Source organism: Lynx canadensis, chromosome A2, assembly GCF_007474595.2.
Source record: "Lynx canadensis isolate LIC74 chromosome A2, mLynCan4.pri.v2, whole genome shotgun sequence".
Classification (NCBI taxonomy): Eukaryota; Metazoa; Chordata; class Mammalia; order Carnivora; family Felidae; genus Lynx; species Lynx canadensis.
The window spans coordinates 12252688-12273339 of NC_044304.2; the positions used below are offsets into that span (position 1 = coordinate 12252688).

General features: G+C 48.0%; 1 protein-coding gene across 1 annotated transcript; it reads right to left on the reverse strand.

The window, feature by feature from the left end:
- Window positions 1-303: 303 nt before the first annotated feature.
- Window positions 304-20370, reverse strand: SLC35E1 (solute carrier family 35 member E1). Its single transcript, XM_030303610.1, has 6 exons — window positions 19907-20370; window positions 19433-19503; window positions 17719-17856; window positions 16203-16328; window positions 3844-4089; window positions 304-3404 (listed from the first exon to the last, which is right to left on the reverse strand). The coding sequence occupies exons 1-6, from the start codon at window positions 20337-20339 to the stop codon at window positions 3174-3176; spliced, it is 1245 nt and encodes a 414-aa protein (XP_030159470.1). The 5' UTR covers window positions 20340-20370; the 3' UTR covers window positions 304-3173.
- Between the last annotated feature and the right edge of the window lie 282 nt (window positions 20371-20652).

Here is a 20652-nt window from a genome sequence, read left to right on the forward strand (position 1 = left end):
TTAGCCATTACTCCTCAAAAATACGCTCCATGAGCACAGCTGCTACACGTTCTTGGGTTTTCCGTGTTATTTTGTTCAATAAAGGCATGTCATTAACTGCTGAGCTGTGTCTCTGGTTTTATTCTACCATGTCATAAATTCACACATCACGTCCTCATCTTTGGCTCAGGAAAAAAAGTTGCAGTTTACTCAGATGTGAGAATCAAGTTGGTTCGTTCTTTCTATCTCTTACATGTTTTGTTGCCGGGCACGCTGAAGACAGGGTCATTCAGACCCTCACTGACAAATTAGGACCAGTCATGATTCCCTGGAGACCATCGTTTATTTTTGGTAAATGCCATCAATGAATATACACACAGTATCAATCCCACAGAAGTCTATAGCATTTAATTCTTGAAAACAGGTGACCACTGAAAAAAAAAGAATTCACAATTTTCAGTTCCTTTAATAATTTAATGTTCTATCCCCTTAAGGCTGTTAGACCTTAAGTTACCCGGGTCTGGTTGTATCCCAGCAACAATAAAGGGCCTGTTGCATGATGTATACCAAATACACAGCAAAATTGAGAAATCCCAAGTGCTTCTTCACTTCAACATGTTTGGTTTCTCTCCTTTGTAATAGGGGTTTGATTTTCCCTATAACGAATGACTTAAAATAAGGTGCTTAAAAAGTCCACACCAAGTCTCAAAATAGTGAACAAACACTATTCGAAAATGCCCTCTGAGCCTCAGTTTCCCCTTCTGTAAAATGAAGGAGTTGGGTTCGAGTTAGTGTCGTAGGCAAGACCACACAATGGATGGGTAGATTAATTTCCTGCCACAAACCCCAGCAAGGAAGAGGGAGAGGGGAACAGAGCTGCAAATGGGAATGTGGGAGTGGGCGGGGGTGGTAGGCCAGGGCCAAAGTGGCTGGAAAACTGGCCTTCAGGAGGTCAGTGTCAGCTCTGAACCTTCAAGTCTCAAAAATATGTCTTTGTCTTTTGATCGGATGATTTGGTCTAATATGATTGTCTCATTCATTCCAGTGTATGTACTTGCTGCAGATTTATGTACAGAATTAAATACCCCATTTATTAATTTATAAACCGTAATAAAACCAGTCCGTTCCCCTCGCCAGCAGATCTTGCATTGGAAAAGGGAAACAATATACAAATTTTAGCAACATCATAAATTTCATAAAACCTGAAAAGACACACAGTTCATTTTGGAGTTCAATTATCTGTTCAAGGACTCAGTCACTATAATCATAAAAACAACTACCACAGTATCTTTGTGGTGCAGAATTACCCCCATTTGTTGCTAGTCACCAGTGAGAAAAGTTCAGCTACAGACTGTAATGCCTCTGTGAAGACACTCAGCAAACTCTTTTCACAAATGCCCTTCAGATTTCCCCTTCCCGTTTTACACAGCAACCGTCTCAAAACTTGGGGCCAACCAAAATAATTACAAAGAAAGTGAACGACACGTGAACACACAGGGACCTGAGGCTGGTGGTGCATAAACTCCGGCCACAAGGGGACCGGGTGACCTCCAGGAACAGCCCACTCATAAGCTGACAAAAATAACCAAACCAGGAGTCCATCATAAGCTATGGTACTCCCTCAGACGGGGAAATGTCTCACCAAGACATAAAGGGTGACCCACTGTCCCACCTGCGGCTTCCTCCGAGTGCCTATTCAAGAGGTTGGGCACAGCCCCGAAGGAAGGCAGACATCACCAGGGACCCCAGCAGCTGAGCCAGTGGTCCCCTCTGCGAGGACAGCATCCTCTTGTGACGCTAGGAAAGATGGAGACGCTGACCTGAACCTCGGCACATGGGCTACTTGCTGGGGCCACATCATTTTCCTGATATGTGATTTATCCAAACCCAAATCCTAGCTTGGTGCTCGCCGCTTCTCCCCTTCACCAGGACATGGTTCCGATCCTAATGCAGACACCCCACCAGATCAGGTCATGGAATCAAAGTGCTGTGGTCTCATCTATTACACAAACTGTTGAGATGACATTCTTGATTCATTCTGCTTTCGGCGGCTGGGGCCATTAGGAGCTTCAGAAACTTCAGCGCTTCCTACTAATGCTGAAATGTATCATGACACGCATCACCAGAAGGAGTTTTTCTTGTTTTTAAAACATTTAAGAACAAAAGCGTTTTCAATCTATAAGCCAGTCCTCATGCGCCCCACCCCCCATAGGAGACAACGGCATAAACACACACAACTGCAAAATATTCCCTAGAAAAATGCAAGATCCTCATCAAGTTAACATCTCCCCACCAAACATCCTACTAAGTCGTCACAGAAGCGAAGACTCATCAGAAAAGACAAAACGAATATTACAAAAACAGAGCTTGAAACACTGAACGTGACTTCCTAATGCTCTGACAGCCCCTCAGCCACTCCCCCTTTGCTGTCCCCAGCAAGGAGAGATGCCCTGCTCTGGCTAGGAAAGAGAGGGCACAGGAGACAGCAGCTGCCCTTCCCTCTGGATCTGGACATATACTGACTCTGACTTGCAGGTCAAAGAATTAGGCTCCAAGAATTCAAGGCTAATTGCAGTAGCTTTTCTCTTTGGAAGATCTGCCAGTAACTGCAAACGGCCAAGGGGTTGGCCGGAAACTGGGTCCATCTTTGTTGCCGGACATGCTTTTAATTAGTACCCCTCTGCTCCATGCCTGCCTCGGCCCTTGGCCTATCTGAGCAGCGGAATTGAAGCAGCTAGTTTGTCACTCTCCAGCACCATCCTACTGTCCTTTCCTTGGCCCCCAGGAACCCCCTCTTGCCTGCTCAGGGAGGTCTGCATCCACAGTGATCCCGCCTCTCCGGAGAGTTACCTGGAAATACTATCTGGAAAGCAGAACGAGAACTCTCAAAATACATAACTTGGGGAAGAAGTCCACACAGAAAGGTAAAAACCTGGCCAAGATCTCCACAGCAACACAGCCCTCGGATGACAGACTCCAGGAAGAAAGGGCCTGGAACACGGGAGCTTGAGGGCGGTGGCCCTTACTGCAGGGCAGCGTCCTGCTGCCCCCAAGGGGCTGGGAAGCCCAGGGTCTTCTGATGGTTGTGCACCGTCCCCTCGGCTGGGTTGTACATTCACTGGTTGTCAGAAGTTTCTGGTACTGCTAGGGAGTGGGGGAAGGAGTCACACAGGTACCACCCTGCCCTCTACACTCTACACGTCATAACGGTTCAAACTGTATGAGTTTGGGTAGCTCTGCCGACTGTACTGGAAGTGATCTGTTAAGATGTTGTTGCGGCCATACTGATAGTCCCCGTGCTGGGGGAAGAGGATGCCATTGTGGGGTTTTTCCAGGGGGCTCCGGTGATGTTCCTTACTGCTCAGGTCCCCCGTTGTGACAGGGAGGAGGTGCTTCCGGGCTTGCTGATTGGCATCGTATTTGGTCTGCAAGATCAAGAGAGTCAGTGAGACAACTGGCTCCTTCCCCAGGACATGCGCACAGGACAGAGGAGCACCCCTTCAAGGCGCCACCGAAGCACTGGCCCTAGCGGGGCTCAGGCATGGCCAGCCCTCCCTGTGAGCCATCTGTGTCTTTACACTGGACCGAACACGGTCTTCTTGAGGAGACCATGAGATCCCTGACAGAGTCTCCACAGACCCAAAAGCCACAGCTGGAGTATGGCACGGACCCAGAATAATCTACACAGGAAAAGGAAAGCCGGGCTAGGAAGGGCCACACCAACACCATAAACCAGTCAGCCACAAAGCTGGGAGCTGGAACCCCAGCCTCTTGGCTCAGGGTGAGGCCCTTTCTTCTCCCCTCCACCGACTCTTGGTGCCTCCTTGGGTATCGAGGGGACACCCCACCCCACCTCAGACTCACTTTGTTATACAGAAAGACCCCCAGGATGGCTGTCATCATGCCTAGGACGTTGGTGCTGGTGACTGGGTTTTGCAGCATGATCAAGGACACCGTGATGACCATGATTCTCTTGGTGGCATTGGCAACGGAGTAGCTCAGAGGGCTGATGAGGTTGAGGATGCTGAAGGCAATGACATTCTGGGCAAAGTTACAGAAGCCGCTGACAGCCAGGAGCAGGAGCGTCCAGGGCCACTGGGACACATAGGTCTACAGAGACGAGAAAACAAGAACAGCACTGGGGTCACATGCTGGCCCTGGCAGAAGTGGGGGAGAGGCACAAAGTGGCTTACTGGGGTCAGCGTCTAGGCGGGGAGCAGTTCCAGCTGTGTGTTGCCGTGTAATAACAGGTGCCTGATCTGCGCAACCTCTGACCCTCACGACACTGCACGCAGGCACAGCAATAATCCACTCCGTTGCTGCTGAGGACGGGGAGGCTTCAAGAGCCCCAAGGGTGGAGAGCACAAGGTGAACTGGAGCTTCCCTTGTCCTGGACAGTGAGGACTGGGAGCTGTGGGGTTAGCGGAGCAAGGTCTGCTTACTGGACACTGTCTCAGTCCAATTGAGCTGCTATAACAAAATGCCATGGGCGGGTGGGGGGTATAAACAATAGACATTTATTTCTCACCGTTCTGGAAGCCAGGAAGTTCAAGATCAAAGAGACTCAGTGTCTTGTATGAGCTTCCCAGTTCATAGGTGGGGTCTTCTCACGGTGCCCTCATGTGGTGGAAGGGGCGAGAACTCACTGGGTCTCATTTTATAAGGCCAACCAACCCTGTCTGACGAGGGCCTCACCTCCTCATACCATCATATGAGGGGCTGGGTTTCAACATAGGAATTTGAGTGGGGGGGGACACATTCAGACTGTAGCAGACATGACACGTTCTGTAGGACAGGGAGGCCCTGGGAAGGCAGCCCCTGAGTATGCACAGAACCTAGTAATACAAAAGTCCCAGGCTAGAAGCAAGAAGCCCTGGGTCTGCCCTGTTACTGAGAACCACCCCCCCCTCCTCCCCGCCCTTCACCTCCAGCCACCTGACCTTTCAAGTCACACTTTCTTCCTCTGTGCGACAGAAGACACTGACCCTGCTGAGCCCACACAGTGCTGCTGTGGGAACAATCAAAAGGGTTCATGGCTGTGAAAGTGCTTTAAAACAGTCCCAAGCCAAACACGAGATGTTCTCAAAAACTTTAGTTATCATCTGACCCTCTCTGGAATGAGGCACTCTGATCAAAGGGGCCCAGAAGTTAAGAACTCACAACTAGCAGACATCTGGACCACAGAACCCCCTTCCCCCACCCATCCCCCTGAGCCTGGGTTGATCCCAGAACAGGCAGCAGCTGAGAATTAGGTGGGGGGCTGCCCCCGCCAGGCGGCTGGGAATGCCCAGTGCTGAACATTTACGGACATCTATTCAGAGCTGGATACCGGAAGGCATGTGGCACCACTCCTATGCCTCCCCACCTCCCACAGTCCTACCTCGGTACCAGTCCTGAGGAACCAAGGGGCACCAAGAGGCTGCTACAGGGCAGGGCGGCCAGGCCGGTGGAAGGGCCCCAGGAGACAGTACACCAGCCACGCACAGTTCCAGGCTGTCCGCCTTTGCAGTGTCTGACCTCGTCTGGAGTGCTGGGACAATCCCCACGTCCCTGTGCTCCAAGGGCAGAGCACCCTCAAGACCTAGTGTGGCTCAGTGAAGGTAGCAAAGCCACAGCTGCGCAGTGGCACCTCCTCTCTGCATCCCAGTCCTCAAGCCACATTGGTACTGGGCACAGCTGGGTCCCTCCAGGAAGGTGGCATTTAGTGGCCTGCCAGCATGGGAGCTGGAACGGTCTTAGAATGGCCACCTGATTCCATCTCCACCACCCTCAGAGAGAGAGAGAGGGATCACAAGGTCCTCTCAAAGGGCAGCAAGATACACTTAGGTGACCTCACGGTCACTGACTTTTGCCCCTCGTTGGAACAGCCCCTGTAAGGCACATGAGCCCACCAGCATGCTTCTGTGGCAAGCTGACCTGTTCACTCCCGAGTCCTTTCCTGAGATGACCGACATGGTCTTACAAGCTGTTTTTATGAGCCAGCCAGCTTGCCTAGATCCCTATTTCTCAGAAAAGGAACCCAGTCAATCCAGCTTTTAAAAAAAACTGATACCAGTCAAGTGTTTCTTCCCCACACAATCAGGATTCAGAACCACTCCCTCACCCCGAAACACTCTCCCAGGCCTCTTGGTATGAATCCCCTTCCCCAATCCAGGTAAACTAATGGTGTGTTCTCCTTCCCTCTAGGTTTGTCCTTTTAGAGACGATCCTAGAACTGGAATGATACAGGATGGAACTTTCTCAGACAGGCTGCTTTCACTCAGCAATAATGCCTGTGACATCCACCCAAGCTGTCATAAGGAACAACAGCTGATGACCTTTTTCATTGCCAAGCAACTCTCCGTTGTATGAATGTACCAAAGTGGGCTTGTTTCGTTTTTTATTCACTCGCTTGTTGAAGGACATCTGGGTTGTGTCCAGTTTTTGGTGGTCATGAAGTCATGAGTGGAGTTGCTATAAACATTTGTGTGAACTTGAGTTTCATTTCTCTAAAGTTAACACCCACATGTGAGATTGCTGGGTCATACAATTAGCGTATGTTTAACTTCAGAAGAAACTCCCAAATGTTTTCTAGAATGGTTGTACCATTCTGTATTTACTCCAACAACATATAAAAATTCTAGTTGTGCCTTATCCTTGACAAACATGGTATTGTATTTTTTTTATTATTATAGCCATTCTAATAGGTATGAGATGGATCTTATGGTTCTGTTTCTCTCTAGTGCCTAATGATGTTGAACATATTTTACTTGCCTATTTACATGCCATCTAGACAGTCCCAATGGGAAAAAGTCTGTTCAAGTCCTTTGCCCATTTTTAAGCAAGTTATGATCTTGCTATTGAGTTCTGAGAGTTCTTTATATATTCAAAACACAAGTTCTCTGTTAGTACGTCATTTGCAAATATTTCCTCCCAGTTGGGAGTCTGTCTTTTCTTTCACTTAGTAGTGTCTTCACATAGCAAAAGTTTTAAATTTTAATGAGACTCCATTTACCAATTTTTTCTTTATGGACTTTGCTTTTGGTGGAATGTCTTAAGAACTAATCCCAAGTCATGATGAAGATTTTTCTCCTGTGTGTGTGTGTGTGTTTTTTTCCCCTAAAGGTTATCATTACATTTAAGTCTAGAATACATTATGAGTTAAGTTTTCTGTAATGTGTGAGGTCTAAGTCAAGGTTCAGATTTTTGCTTATCGATGTCCAGTTGTTCCAACACCATTTGTTAAACTACCCTTTGCCCTGTGATTGCTTTTGAATCTTTGTCAAAAATCAATTACCCAAATTTGTGTGCATTTAGTTGCACACGATTCTGCTCCACTGATTTATGTGTCTCCCCCTTAACCAGTATCTGTACCTTAATAATAAGTCTTTAAATAATGTGATTCCTCCAAGTTTATTCTTTCTCAGACTTATTTTGACTATTCCAGTTTGTCTGCCTATCTATGTAAATATTCCAGTCAGCTTTAAGGTTAAAAAAAACTCAATACCTATCTATCTATCCACACGCGCGCGCACACTCACACACACACACACACAGATATACAGGCATATATCTTCGCAATATTGCAGGTTCAGTTACAGACCACTGCAATAAAGGAAATATTGCGATGAAGCAAGTCAAGTGATTTTTTTTTTGTTTCTCAGTGCAATAGGAGTTATATTTATACTGTAGACTGTTAAATGTGCAATAGCATTATGTCTTAAAAAAGGGGTACGCCTTAATTAAATGTACAGAACTTTATTACTCCCAAATGCCAACCATCACCTGAGCTTTCAGTCAGTCATAATCACTCATCATAGATCACCATAACAAATGCAGTAACAAGAAGTTTTTAAGATTGCAAAGATTACTAAAACATGACACAAAGACACAGTGAGCAAATGCTGTTGGGAAAACGGCACCAATAGATTTCCTTGATGTGAGGTTGCCACAAACCTTCAATTTGTAAAAAAATGGAGTATCTGCGAAGTGTGATAAAGCTAAGTGCGATAAAACAAGGTATGCCTGTGTAGATTAATGGATCTCAACTTTTCTTCATTACCACCTTTTCCAAGGAGAAAAATTGAAGTTAAAATTCAAGCAATTATTTATAATTAATACTAAGGAACAAGGTTTTGCTGGTTAGAGAGAATTTTATTTCTTCCTTTCAAATCTATTTATTTCTTTTTCTTGTCTTATTGCACCGGCCAGGATGTCAAGTATGATGTGGAATAAACATGTTGAGCATGAACATCCTGAAATTATTCTTGAATTTAGCAGGAAAAACCTCCAATCTTTCATCATGGTGTTAGTATTCTGCAGTGGCTGAGAATGCAGTTTTCAGTGATTGCAACTACTAGCTCATGTACTCTTTCTTGCTGTATCTTTCTTTCCTCTGTTCTCTTCCATCTTTTTTTATCATGTTCTCATACTTAAGACTTCTTTTCTGTGCCAAAATCGGTAACGTTATACTGGGGAAGGGACACCGTCCTTTCAAATGGGCCATCTAAGGCAGCTAATTATGCATCACATTGAGGTCTCTACTGAGAAAAATTCTGTGACTTGAACTAAATATTTTTAAATGTGGATTTTTTGGGAAAACTAGTATTTAACATTGTTTCTCCTGCATGGCAAAACTGCCTATTCTGCTACTTAAAAACCCTCAATGACTTTATTTTCAACTGGCTGCTGTTTTCATGTACAGCCAAAATGAAAACGTCTAAATTAACTATGTTGTACAAATGGTACCCAACACAAAATTTTTAAAAATTAGTAAGACTTTTGTTTTATGTTTGCATTTTGACTATTTTTATAAGGATGTAGGTTGTGTGTTTAACCGTTAATGTTAAAAACTGATGTGTGTGCAGAATATTCTATATGCATGTTCATGTTTAAAGAATGGCTGTTGACAATAATCAGCTTTCATGTAAAAAAAAAAATCAGGTTGAGGAAGTTTCCTTCTATTTCTAGTTTGTTGACTTTGTATTTTATTTATTTTATTTTGAGAGAGAGCATACATGTGCATGCATGAGTCGGGGAGGGGCAGAGGAGGAAGAAGAAAATCTTAAGTGGGATATGCGACTCCGGGCTCGATCTTACATAGTGAGATCATGACCTGCACTAAAACCAAGAGTCGGATACTCAACCAACTGAGCCATCCAGGCGCCCCTAGTTGTGTTTATCTTCATGAACGATGTTGGGTTTTGTCAGATGCCTTTTCTGTATCAGTTGAAATGAATAAGTGATTTTCTTTGTTAAACTGTTAGAGATTACACTGATTTTCAAATATTGAATTAGCCTTGCATTCGTGATTTAAATCCCATTTTGTCATAGTGTATTATGCTTTTTATACATTGCTACATTCGATTTACTAGTATTTGGGGCTTTTAAAAATATTTTTTTATTTTTTTTAAGTTTTAGACGGAGAATGTGAGTGGGGGGAACGGGGAGAGCAAGCGAGCGAGAGAGACAGAGAGAATCTTAAGTAGGCTCCATGCTTGGCAGAGAGCCCTATGTGGGGCTTGATCCCATGTCCCTGGAATCACGATCTGAGCTGAAATCAAGAGTTGGATGTTCAGCCAACTGAGGCACCCACGTGCCCCTACTAATATTCTGTTAACAACTTTTGCCTCAACATCCATGAGGAATACTGGTTTTGTTATATGGCCCAAAGCATTCCCCTGTCTTCTGTTTTCTGGAGACTGTAGAATTGATATTTATTTTTTCTTAAATGTCTGGTAGAATTTGCCAGTGAAACCAGCTGGGCCTGATGATTTCTTTTTAGAAAGTTTGAACCTATGAATTCAATTTCCTTAAAAGCTATAGGACTACTGGGGTGCCTGGGTGGCTCAGTTGGTTAAGTGTCTGACCTTGGCTCAGGTCATGATCTCGCGGTTCGTGAGTTTGAGCCCCACATAGGGCTCTGTGCTGACAGCTCAGCGCCTGGAGCCTGTCTTGGATTCTGTGTCTCCCTCTCTCTCTCAAAAATAAAAATAAAACATAAAAAAATTAAAAAAAAAAAAAAAGCTATAGGACTATTTAGGTTATCTAGTTCATCTTGGGTAGGTGAGTTTTGATAGTTTGTGGTTTATGAAGAATTGGTCTATTTCATCTATGCTGTATATAGAATAGTCAGTAATATCTCTATCATTTTAATGTCTGTGAGGTCTATAGTGATATTCCCTCTTTCACTCTTGGTGTTTGTAATGTCTTCTTTTCTGTTTTGCTTCAGTTGAAAATATATTTTATTTCCCTTGAGGCTTCCTCTTGGGCCCTGCATCATTTAGAAATGTGTTACTTAATTTCTAAATGTTTGTGGAGATTTTCCTGTTACTGCTATCAGAGAAGATACTTTGTATGTTTTAATATCTTTTTTTTTAATTTATTTATTTAGAGAGAGAGAGAGAACAGGTGGGGTAGGGGCAGAGAGAGAGAGAGGGAGACAGAGAATCCCAAGCAGGCTCCGTGCTGTCAGCACAAAGCCCGACACGGGGCTCAAACCCACAAATCATGAGATTGTGACCTGAGCCGAGATCAAAAGTCAACACTTAACCAATTGAGCCACCCAGGCACCCCTGTATGTTTTCAGATTTTTTGTTAAAGTTTGTTTTATGACACAGAATATGGTCTGTCTTGGTGAATGTTCCATGAATACCTGGAAAGAATGTCTATTACACTGTTGTTGGGTAAAATGTTCTACAAATGTCAGTGAGATACCCAGTTGGTTGCTGATACTATCTTTTTGCTTGGTGGGGTTTTTTTTTTTATAGTTCTATTGGTTCTGGAGGTTCTATATTCACTGGATATAAAACTATGTGTTGCTAGTTCTTAGTTTCAGTCCTTTAAAAATGTTACTTCACCTCTTTCTGGTGTTCATGGTTTTTTTTTTTTTTTTTTTTTTTTTTTTTTTTTTAATTTTTTTTTTTCAGCGTTTATTTATTTTTGGGACAGAGAGAGACAGAGCATGAATGGGGGAGGAGCAGAGAGAGAGGGAGACACAGAATCAGAAACAGGCTCCAGGCTCTGAGCCATCAGCCCAGAGCCCGACGCGGGGCTCGAACTCCCAGACCGCGAGATCGTGACCTGGCTGAAGTCGGACGCCTAACCGACTGCGCCACCCAGGCGCCCCTGGTGTTCATGGTTTCTAATGAGAAATCCACAGTCATTCAAACCGCTGTTCTGTAAGCAATGCATCATTTTTCTCTGGCTGCTTCCAGATTTTTTGCTTGTTTGTGTTTTAATCTTTTTTTTGTGTCTGTGGGTCAAACTGGATAATTTCTATTGATCTGTCTTTGAGTTACTGACCCTTTCCTTTGTCATTTCCATTCTACTACTGAACCCATCCAGTGATGGGTTTTAAGCTACTCTTTCTGAATTTCCAAAATTTCCATTTGGTTCTTCTGCCTTTCATTCTTTACATTTGTCTCAAGAGAATTCACATTACCTTTTGGGGCATGATTATAATCATTGCTTTAAAGTCATTGTTCAGGGGGTGCCTGGGTGACTCAGTTGGCTAAGTGTCTGACTTTGGCTGAGGTCATGATCTCACACCTCATGAATTTGAGCTCTGCATCGGGCTTTCTGTTGTCAGTGTGCAGCCCACTTCAGTTCCTGTCTCCCTCTCTCTCTGCCCCTTCCCAGCTGGCGCTTTCTCTATCTCAAAAGTAAATACTTTTTTTTTTTTTTAAAGACATTATTCAGGGGCGCCTGGGTGGTTCAGTTGGTTAAGCATCTGACTTTGGCTCAGGTCATGATCTGAGGTTTGTAGGTTTGTGGGTTTGTGGGTTTGAGACCTGCATCGGGCTTTACAATGACAGTGCAGAGCCTGCCTGAGATTCTCTCTCTCCCTCTCTCTGCCCCTCCCCCACGTGCCCGCTCGTGCTCTCTCTCAAAATAAATAGATAAACTTAAAAAAAATAGTCGCTGTTCAATAATTCCAAGATCTGTGTCATCTCAGTGTTGGCATCTGTTAATTGTCTTCTATGAGAAGGGACTTGAAATTTCCCTGGTTCTTCATATGCCGAGTAATTTTGGATTATATTCTGGACGTTTAGGATATTGTAAGACTGTAGGTCTTACTTAAATCCTCTACAGAATGTTGATACATAATTTTGTTTTAGCAGACTCAGTTGGGTTCAGGCTACAAGCTTGACAGGCCTTCTGGGGGTGTTGGTTCCACTGTCAGTTGTGTTTCCAAAGCCTCTCCAGCAGTACGCGGCTCCATCCTGAGTGTGCGCTACCCAGCAGTCAGTCTGGGATGTGGGCAGCAGTCTACCTCATAATTCAGTGTCAGTCTTTGGTGTGCTATTAGGGTCAGATCCTCACAGGTACAGCTCAGGGGTGAGCCTAGGATTTCACGGTGTTTCTGAGGTCACTTTCCCAAGTTCCTCCTTCTCCACGATCTCCCTGGTACTGACCGTTGCCTAGGGTTCCCCTAGGAACCAGTCCTCTAGTCAAAGGGCTGGGGCACAATTATCCCGCTCTACACTATGGCCTTCCCACAACTGTACCTCTACTTGGGACCAAGCAGTGGGCTGATTAAAAGAGAAAAATACACAGTGGGGGCTAATCCCACTCTGACCGCAGAGCGAGGCTGCCCTCACTCAGCATCTCAGGTGCTGTGGGACCCTGCTGCTACCATTGCCACGGGATTGCCAGGGGCCTGGGACACAGGAGAACAAAGAAACAAAAATAACAGAAAAAGCCAGAAGGGCATTTCCCCTACCCTGAGCATCAGGAACCCCCTTTCCTATTCCCTGATCCAGAAGTAGAGGGTGTCTCGCTCTGTTCTCACCATGTGCAGCACCCGGGGCTGCGAGTTAAGGCTGAAGATACAGGAGGCAAAAGAAAGACAAACTGAGGGGCACCTGGGTGGCTCAGTCAGTTAAGCATCTGACTCTTGATCTCGGCTTGGGTCATGATCTCACGGTTCACGAGTTCGAGCCCCATGTCAGGCTCTTCACTGATGGCAGGGAGTCTACTTGGGATTCTGTCTCTCCCTCTCTCTGCTCCTGCCCTACTCACTCTTGCTCTCTCTCTCTCAAAATAAATAAACTTAAAAAAAAAAAAAAAAAGAAAAGAAAAGAGGGGTGCCTGGGTGGCTCAGTCGGTTAAGTGTCTGACTTCAGCTCAGCTCATGATCTCACGGTCCGTGGGTTTGAGCCCCGTGTTGGGCTCTGTGCTGAGGGCTCAGAGCCTGGAGCCTGCTTCGGATTCTGTGTCTCCCTCTCTCTCTGCCCCTCCCATGCTCATAGTCTGTCTCTCTCTGTCTCAAAAATAAAAACATTTAAAAAATTAAAAAAAAAAAAAAAAGGAAGAAAAGAAAAGCAAACTGCTGACTCAGTGGTAATTTGAAATCTGGTCTTCAACCCCAGCCTGTCCACTGCCATTTACTTTTCTGTTCTCAAATAGCTGCTTCACTCATCTTGTAAAAGCTTTAAAACCAGGCCGCCTGCTTCGGAGTCTAGTGATCCCTGCCTGGCTTCGGTCAAGCTGTCAGCAGTGGGGCTGCCCGTGTGCAGAACTACCCACCACACACAGCCTTTGAATCCTGGTAACACGGCGAGCGGCAGACTCCAGGTGATGCTCTCCTACCTGATCCTTCTCCCTGTACCGCCACGAAGCACAGCACTGGGATGGGGCTACGTCACCCGGCGTCCGTGCCAGAGACACAGGGCAGGGAGGGGGAGCCCAGATAGGTAGGGGCCCTGCCTTCACACCCCAGCACTGTCAAATACAGAGTGCTCCCCGGAAAGCTGTCGGAACGTACGAGGACCCCATCAAGGTAAAAAATATGTATGGGCTCGACAAAGAGAACAGGTCACTAAAGGTATTACAAACAAGGTAATCACTGGAATAAAACTAAAACGTGTCCTGAACGCAAATACAAGCAAAGTTACTAGAGCCGAGCCTGGAAGCACGTGTTTGTGTGCATGTATACAGAGACACTAAGGAGTTGTCACAGGACGTAGTAAGAGAACTGAGACGAAACCCACCAGCAGTATCTGCAGCCAATAAAAAGAATGAGAAAGACCTAAATATGTCAATAGGGAATAATCGACCCCCAGGAAATATCATTGAGGGAAAATAGCAAAATGCTCCTTTCTACCTAAAAAGTCACTTTCTGTGTAAGGAGGAGAAAGGTAGGAATATATACAGATGTGCTTATATTTGCAAAAAGAAACACTGAAAGAATAAACCAAGAGCATAGCAATGAAGAACTCCAGGGAGGGACAAGAAAGCAGGAGGTGATAGGGACTGAAGCCAGACTTCTTGGGGTTTTTTTGTTTCTTAACATTTTTATTTTTTGTTTTTATTTTATTTATTTACTTTGGCGGGGGTGGGGAGTGCGTGCTTGCGAGGAGGGGAAGGCGAGAGGGAGATGGAGAGAATCTTAAGGAGGCTCCACACCCGGCACAGAGCTCCACGCCCTGAGATCATGACCTGAGCTGAAATCAAGACTGGACATATAACCCACAGAGCCCCCCAGGCGCCCCTGAAGCCAGACTTCTTTGAATAAACCTTCTCATCTCATTTGGCTTTGGAAATACAAAGGTATCTGACAAATTCAGTGTTGGGGGGCGGGGGGAGGAAAGCAATGCCACAAATGGAAAACAGATGGAAGTAAAAGAACCCAACCGGACAAGCTGGTGACACAGGCACACTGTGAAAACAATTATTTCCAGTGCCCTTAGAACACAGCATTCCAACTGTGCATCTTTAACGGGACATGTCCTAAGGACAAAGAAGACCGGCAAAGAAACCTTAAACTCAGAATCCTGTCCGCAGCTGGCCTGTGGGCATTTTCACTCTGAAGCGATTATGTGTGCATACAGTGGAATCTTGTACGTGAGTAATTACGGGAAGGAATCAAGCGTACCCGAAAAGATGTACACTTAAAAATCACAGCCGTGACAAATCCTGTCATGTTACATTGCAACGAACTGGAATGAACTCTCCCCTCTGCCCCAACAGGGCTTTCCTAGTTTTTTACCACAAAGACTTAAAAGCAATGACAACCCAACAGCGGTGAGCACCACGGCCTGTCTCTCTCAGCAGCGCTCTCTACCACAAGCAACCCGGACTCTCGAAGGAGCGGCTGACTGCAAGTCTGGGACAGGAGAGGCACAACATGGGAAACAACATCCTGCTGGACCAAAAGCTACCAAAGGCTGACCTGTGCTGTCAGAAGCACAGGGAGCCAGTGGAAAGGACTCCATTGGCCGAGACAGGATAATCTGAATAGAAAAAGTGTTAACATGTGCAACTGACATAGGCGTCCACAAAGATGTTGAAAAAAAAGAATATATAAAAGGACCTTCCTTTACCCCCACAAAAAACACCCCCCCCCCCGTTCACTGGTTAACATTTGCAGTAAGCTAAGAAGTGTTCTCTAAACATTGGTAATTAAGAAAAAAATGAAAGAAAAGCACTGAACTGCTTTTCGTGTAGTTGAAAGTAACACACTAGTCCTGAGTGATGATGGAAAGCTCTTTACAGAAAAATTACAGCTAATCAATATGGAAAGGAAGTGAGAACAGAGCCAGTTTCCTCATCTGGAAAATGGAAATAACGTGCACTGTGTCTCCAGGCAGTGCTGAGGATTGAAGACCAATGCCAAGAACTCTATCGGGCCTCATTAAGCCCTAATGAAATTTACTACCCTCTCTTACCCTCTCTGTAACTCCGGCTTGGAAGAAGTCTTATCACTTATCTCCTCCTTATCACTGTCATCTGCTTAGTTTCTTTCTTTTTTATTTATTTTTTCACCTGCTTAGCTTCCAGTGAACCGTCTGGAGGCTGGCCCTGCACGTGGTGGGAAGCTTCTCTTGCTGGCGCTCAGAGAGCTCCGCACACACCCAGAGTAAAGGAAGTACGGACAGAGATGACACCAAGAGAGGAATCAAGCTATGCAAGCACAGTTTTGACAAGTCAAAGTGAGATCTGAGCCAGACTGTCAGGACAGGAAAGTCGCCTGTGCCGGCATTTTCCTTCCTGATGCCACTGGCACAAATGAAGCAGCCATCAACACCTGAGATCCAGCGCGCTGGAGGAGGAAGTGCAAAGGAAGACGACTTCCTCGACTGCACGAAAACTGCGTCATGACAAAGCCGAGCCTGAAGAGGGCTGGCTGGCTGCCAGGGGCCCCGAATGTCCCAAAGTCAACACAGGTGTAACTGCCCGGCAAAGCAACTGCTTTGAAACTCGTTAAGAAAAGGGTGTGTCCGTGGCACTGGCCAACTCACCAGGTCGCTGCTGACCAGGAAAGCTGAAAGGTCCACCAGGACCCACGTGGGGATCATAAAGAAGACAGCGTGGCAGCCCAAGATGTTCAGCAGCCGGAGATGGTGGATCCGTGAATCTCTTAACACCTGAGAAGAGAAAACCTCTTTAAAGGCCGATCGAAACGAAAAATGGCAAGAAGGGCTCCAGTTACCCAGGCCCCAAACACAGGGACTATACATAAGCCCTGACATCTGACCTTGACCGCCAAACCTACCAGTGCCCTATGATGAGACACACAGCCCGTGCCCAAGACAAATATGAAGGCCTGACAGTGAAAAACACCAACACTCAAAACTGGTAAAGCTGTAGTGAAACAGGCACTCTGAAATTCTACTGGTTTATGTCTAAATCAGCTCGTGCACATTCCAGAATGCAACCAGGCAAAGTCTATCAGCAGCCATAAATATTTCATATACTCCGACCCAACAACGTAAGGAAATAACTCGAGACAGAAAACCTGCACACACAAAGATGTTTGTTGCTGCGTTCCTTATAATGAATGGTTGGAGAGCAATAGTTTTTTTCTTAAATACTTATTTTTGAGAGCGCGCGAGTGGGGGAGGGGCAGAGAGCAGGGGACAGAGGATCAGAAGCTGGCTCTGCACTACTAGGTTGACAGCAGCGAGCCTGATGTGGGGCTCGAGCTCACGAACCATGAGATCATGACCTGAGCCAAAGTCAGATGCTCAACTGACTGAGCCACCCAGGTGTCCCTAGAGCAGTAATTTTTAATGAAATGGGAGAATGTTGTAATCGTAAATGAAAATGTACTAATTTTACTTTTCAAAAGCACAATTCTGAAACGTACCTATAATATCACAACTCTAAAAACTGTACAGAAAAAGACCGCTACTAGCATTAACAGTAGTTCTCTTTGGGGCACCGGGGTGGCTCGGTGGGTTAAGCGTTGGACTTCGGCTCCAGTCAAGATCTCACAGTCCGTGAGTTTTGAGCCCCACGTCAGGTTCTGTGCTGACATCTCAGAGCCTGGAGCCTGCTTTGGATTCTGTGTCTTCTCTCTCTCTCTCTCTCTCTCTCTCTCTCTCTCTCTCTCTCCTCTTCTCCCGCTTGCACTCTCTCTCTCTCAAAAATAATAAACATTAAAAGAAAAAAAAAAACCCAGTACTTCTTTAGGGGAAAGTACTGTGATTTTGCTCAATAGCGTGGAAATCCCTGGGCGCAGGGCAGGTCTCTATTGATTAGTCATCTCCAGCACCCACTATGGTACCTGACACAAGTTTTCTGATTTTGGGGGGTGGGGGGGCTTTTCTCTAGTTTTCCACATTGAATATATGCTAATTTTATAAAAGGAAACAAATTACTTAAGAAAATGAAACAAATACAAAACCAGCAGAAGGGCCACAGGATTTTTGTTTGTTTCAACACCAAGGGAATCCCTCCTTGACCGCATTTTCACAGGCCGCCCACCTGCGCACCCGCAAACCGCCAGGCAGATCCCAGACGGTACCCAAATACCTTTTTGGAGAAAATATTCTGAAGCGAGAAGCACAGTGTGGCAGCAAGGGCGCTGATGAGCCCCCACATGTCGAATGACAACTCGGTGACGGTAGCCAGCAGGACGCCGCTGATGATGGGGATGAGCGACAGGTACACCTGCGGGAAGGGGGGCAGGAGGGACGGATGGCCGAGGCTGAGCCAGGCTGCCCCCCACACGTCCCTGGGCCTGGAGGAGAGCCTCGGTCTCCCGTCCCTCACCAAAGGGAAGGTCCAACTTTACAAGGCCCAGAGTGTATGCGATGGTTCCTGAGATCTGGTGGCTAAATGGCTCCAAACTTCCGGAGAAATGGGATCCGTTTTTGACCTCTAGCTCACCCTTTTCCTACAAAGGACACTTTAAAAGCACTGCAGGAATTTTAGGAGGTGGTATAAGGCCCTCTCAAACGCCCCTGAGGGTCAGAGCAAGGGTTCCGGACTGGGGGGACCTGAATTCCAGCCCCCCCAACCCCCCTGCTGGCTGTGGGCCTCAGGCTATTAGGCTATTTGACTCTCCCCTTTCCCTTTAAGTCCCACTTCTTCCCCTGCGATCAAGAATGACAATCACCTGCCTTATCTGTCTCATAGGGTGGGTCCCTACATATCCTGTCTTTATCGTTAGTCTTTGCCTAGGCCATTCCTCAGTCCTTCCCCACAGTGGAAGGTGCCGGCTCCTTGCCCAAGCTGGGTACAATGTCCCGAACGACAGGGAAACCTGATAAACATGACGTGATACCGAGTGATGAAGCTACACACCTCCCAGGCAACTCGGACCCAGGGAGACAAGTCACACCTGACATCACCCTGGGGGCGGGTTCCAGAGCACACCCAGGTCTTACAGACAAAAAAGAGGCTGAAACAAAAAAGTCAGCCAGAAGTGGCCCAATTTCTATAAGCCGATCCAGGGCACCGCCACTCTGAGTTACATAAAATACAGGATGCCAGAAACCAACCACCTAGTGAAGAGGCGCTCTGTCCAGCATGAAATGGATTCCAGCTGGGACGACAGGAGTCGCACTTCCACTTAAGGGCAAGGAGCAAGGCCATCTCTGGCTGAAGCCACAGCTCCTCTCGCCCCAAGCCAGGAAATACCCAGGCTTGGCATCTTGAACAGACACTGGATTGTGCCCAAAGCATCTTCCTTATGCAGTCCTAGGCTCTGCGTGTTGCTTTCGTTTCCAGTCCCAGACACTCACAGTTCCTGGTTGTTTTTATTTCGAAGACTTTGTTGGATTTTGCCAAAATCACTCCTTTGACTAGCACCTCACTTCGGACCCCAGAAGTCCCCAACCTGACTGAGGTCACTCGCGAAGAAGTGAAACTTTGTCAGAGTTCCAGCAAGACGTCAGATGTTCCATTCCGGGTCCCCCTGGAGGGGCACGTGGGGCCCGGCCAAGATGGGACCGAGTCACTGCCCACTAGCAACCACACGTAGGGAATCAAAACACGAAGGGAAGCTGGACCTGAGAGGGACAGGAGTGTCCCTAAGACCACACGGCAGAGACAACTCGGGGACACACACACTGCACACCACTGCCTCCAAAGTGATTACAGAACATTAGTGAAAGGGCCACCAGAAGCCTCTAAGCAGACTTCCTGATTTGACAGGAAGCCAGGAGCCGCGACCACGTCACCAGCTGGGCACCAGCCAGGAAGCCCTTGGGGCCCCCACCAGCCCAGAACCCTCCCAGGTTACCTTGGTGCTTTGCTTCTCCTTCATGATGATCCGGGACAGGAGAACCACCCAGATGGGCATGGTAGCCTTGACTGCAAAGAGAGGCCAGGGGGCTCTCAGGGAGCCGTCTCCGTCCCAGAATCCACCCTGGGACCCTGTCCCAACTCCACTAGTGCGATGGGAGCGCCTGGCAGCCCTTCAAGCCTCCTCGGCCCTTCTCTTTCCGGGGAGCTTCCCCGCAGCCCAATAGCTGCGACCCGCCCTGCTCAGCTCCCAGCTCTCTTCCCAGCCACTTCCCTCCCCTAGACCCCTGTGCGAGTCGCTCCCCTGCTAAAAGTCTCGTTGGCCCCCAGCCCCTTGCCAACAGAAGTTGACTTCTCGGTCTGGTATTCCAGGCCGTCGGGCCGCAGCCCCGCCAGCGCACTCCTACCCACGCGCCGAAACCCCGGGCGGCGCGTCCCGGCCGCCGCCCCCCAGGCCGGCCGCTGCACCCACCAGTGTGCGCGTAGGACACCGGCACCTTCCAGATGCTGACGTGCGCCGACACGGACGCGAAGTACTTGCCGAAGGCGAGTGGCAGCACGTAGCGCGGGTAGAAGCGCGGCGGCAGCAGCGGGCCGGGAGACGGATGTGGGCCGGGCCCGGGGCCCGAGACGGGCGGCGCGGGGGGCACGCGCCAGGCGCGCAGCAGCGGCGGGAGCCCCGCGCACAGCGCCAGGATGTGGCACAGCGACACGGTCACAGGGAACGGGAAGGCGCTCAGGATCACCTTGTTGACCACGTTACCGCCCGCGCTCAGCGCGTACCACAGGAGGCACAGCGCCGCCACCCGCGCGCCCTCGCGCGCCCCGCCGCCGCCGCCGCCCGCCGCTCCCGGGCCCCCCGCGCCCGCGCCCGCGCCCGCGCCCACCGCCGCCGCCGCCGCCATCCTGCCCGAGCGGCCACCTCTTCCCGCCCGTCCGACGGCCCGACGCCGGGCGGGGGCGGGGCCGGGTGGAGGCGGGCGCGCCGGCCAACGCCGCTCTCCACTGGTCGCCGCTGCCTTGCGTCACCGCCTCGCGCCGGCCGACGCGCCCGCCACCACGTAGCGGGCGCGGGCCCCGCCCCTCGGGTGGGCTTCCGGCGGCGCTAGGCCTATTCCGGAAGCGGAAGGGGGGGACGCGGACCCTAGCCCGGTCGCCGCCGGGTTTCCCCGCCGGTGGGTTGGCCTAGGGGACCCGGAGCCAGGTCTGGAAGTGAAC

Excerpts from the sequence above, each read along its gene's own strand:
- SLC35E1 (XM_030303610.1), bottom strand. The coding sequence starts at position 20,339 with ATGGCGGCGGCGGCGGCGGTGGGCGCGGGCGCGGGCGCGGGCGCGGGG. Across the intron at positions 19,504-19,906 it reads GGTGTCCTACGCGCACACTG|TCAAGGCTACCATGCCCATC; the intron begins GTGGGTGCAGCG and ends CTCTCTTTGCAG. Across the intron at positions 3,405-3,843 it reads GGGTCTTTCTGTATAACAAA|ACCAAATACGATGCCAATCA; the intron begins GTGAGTCTGAGG and ends TTGATCTTGCAG.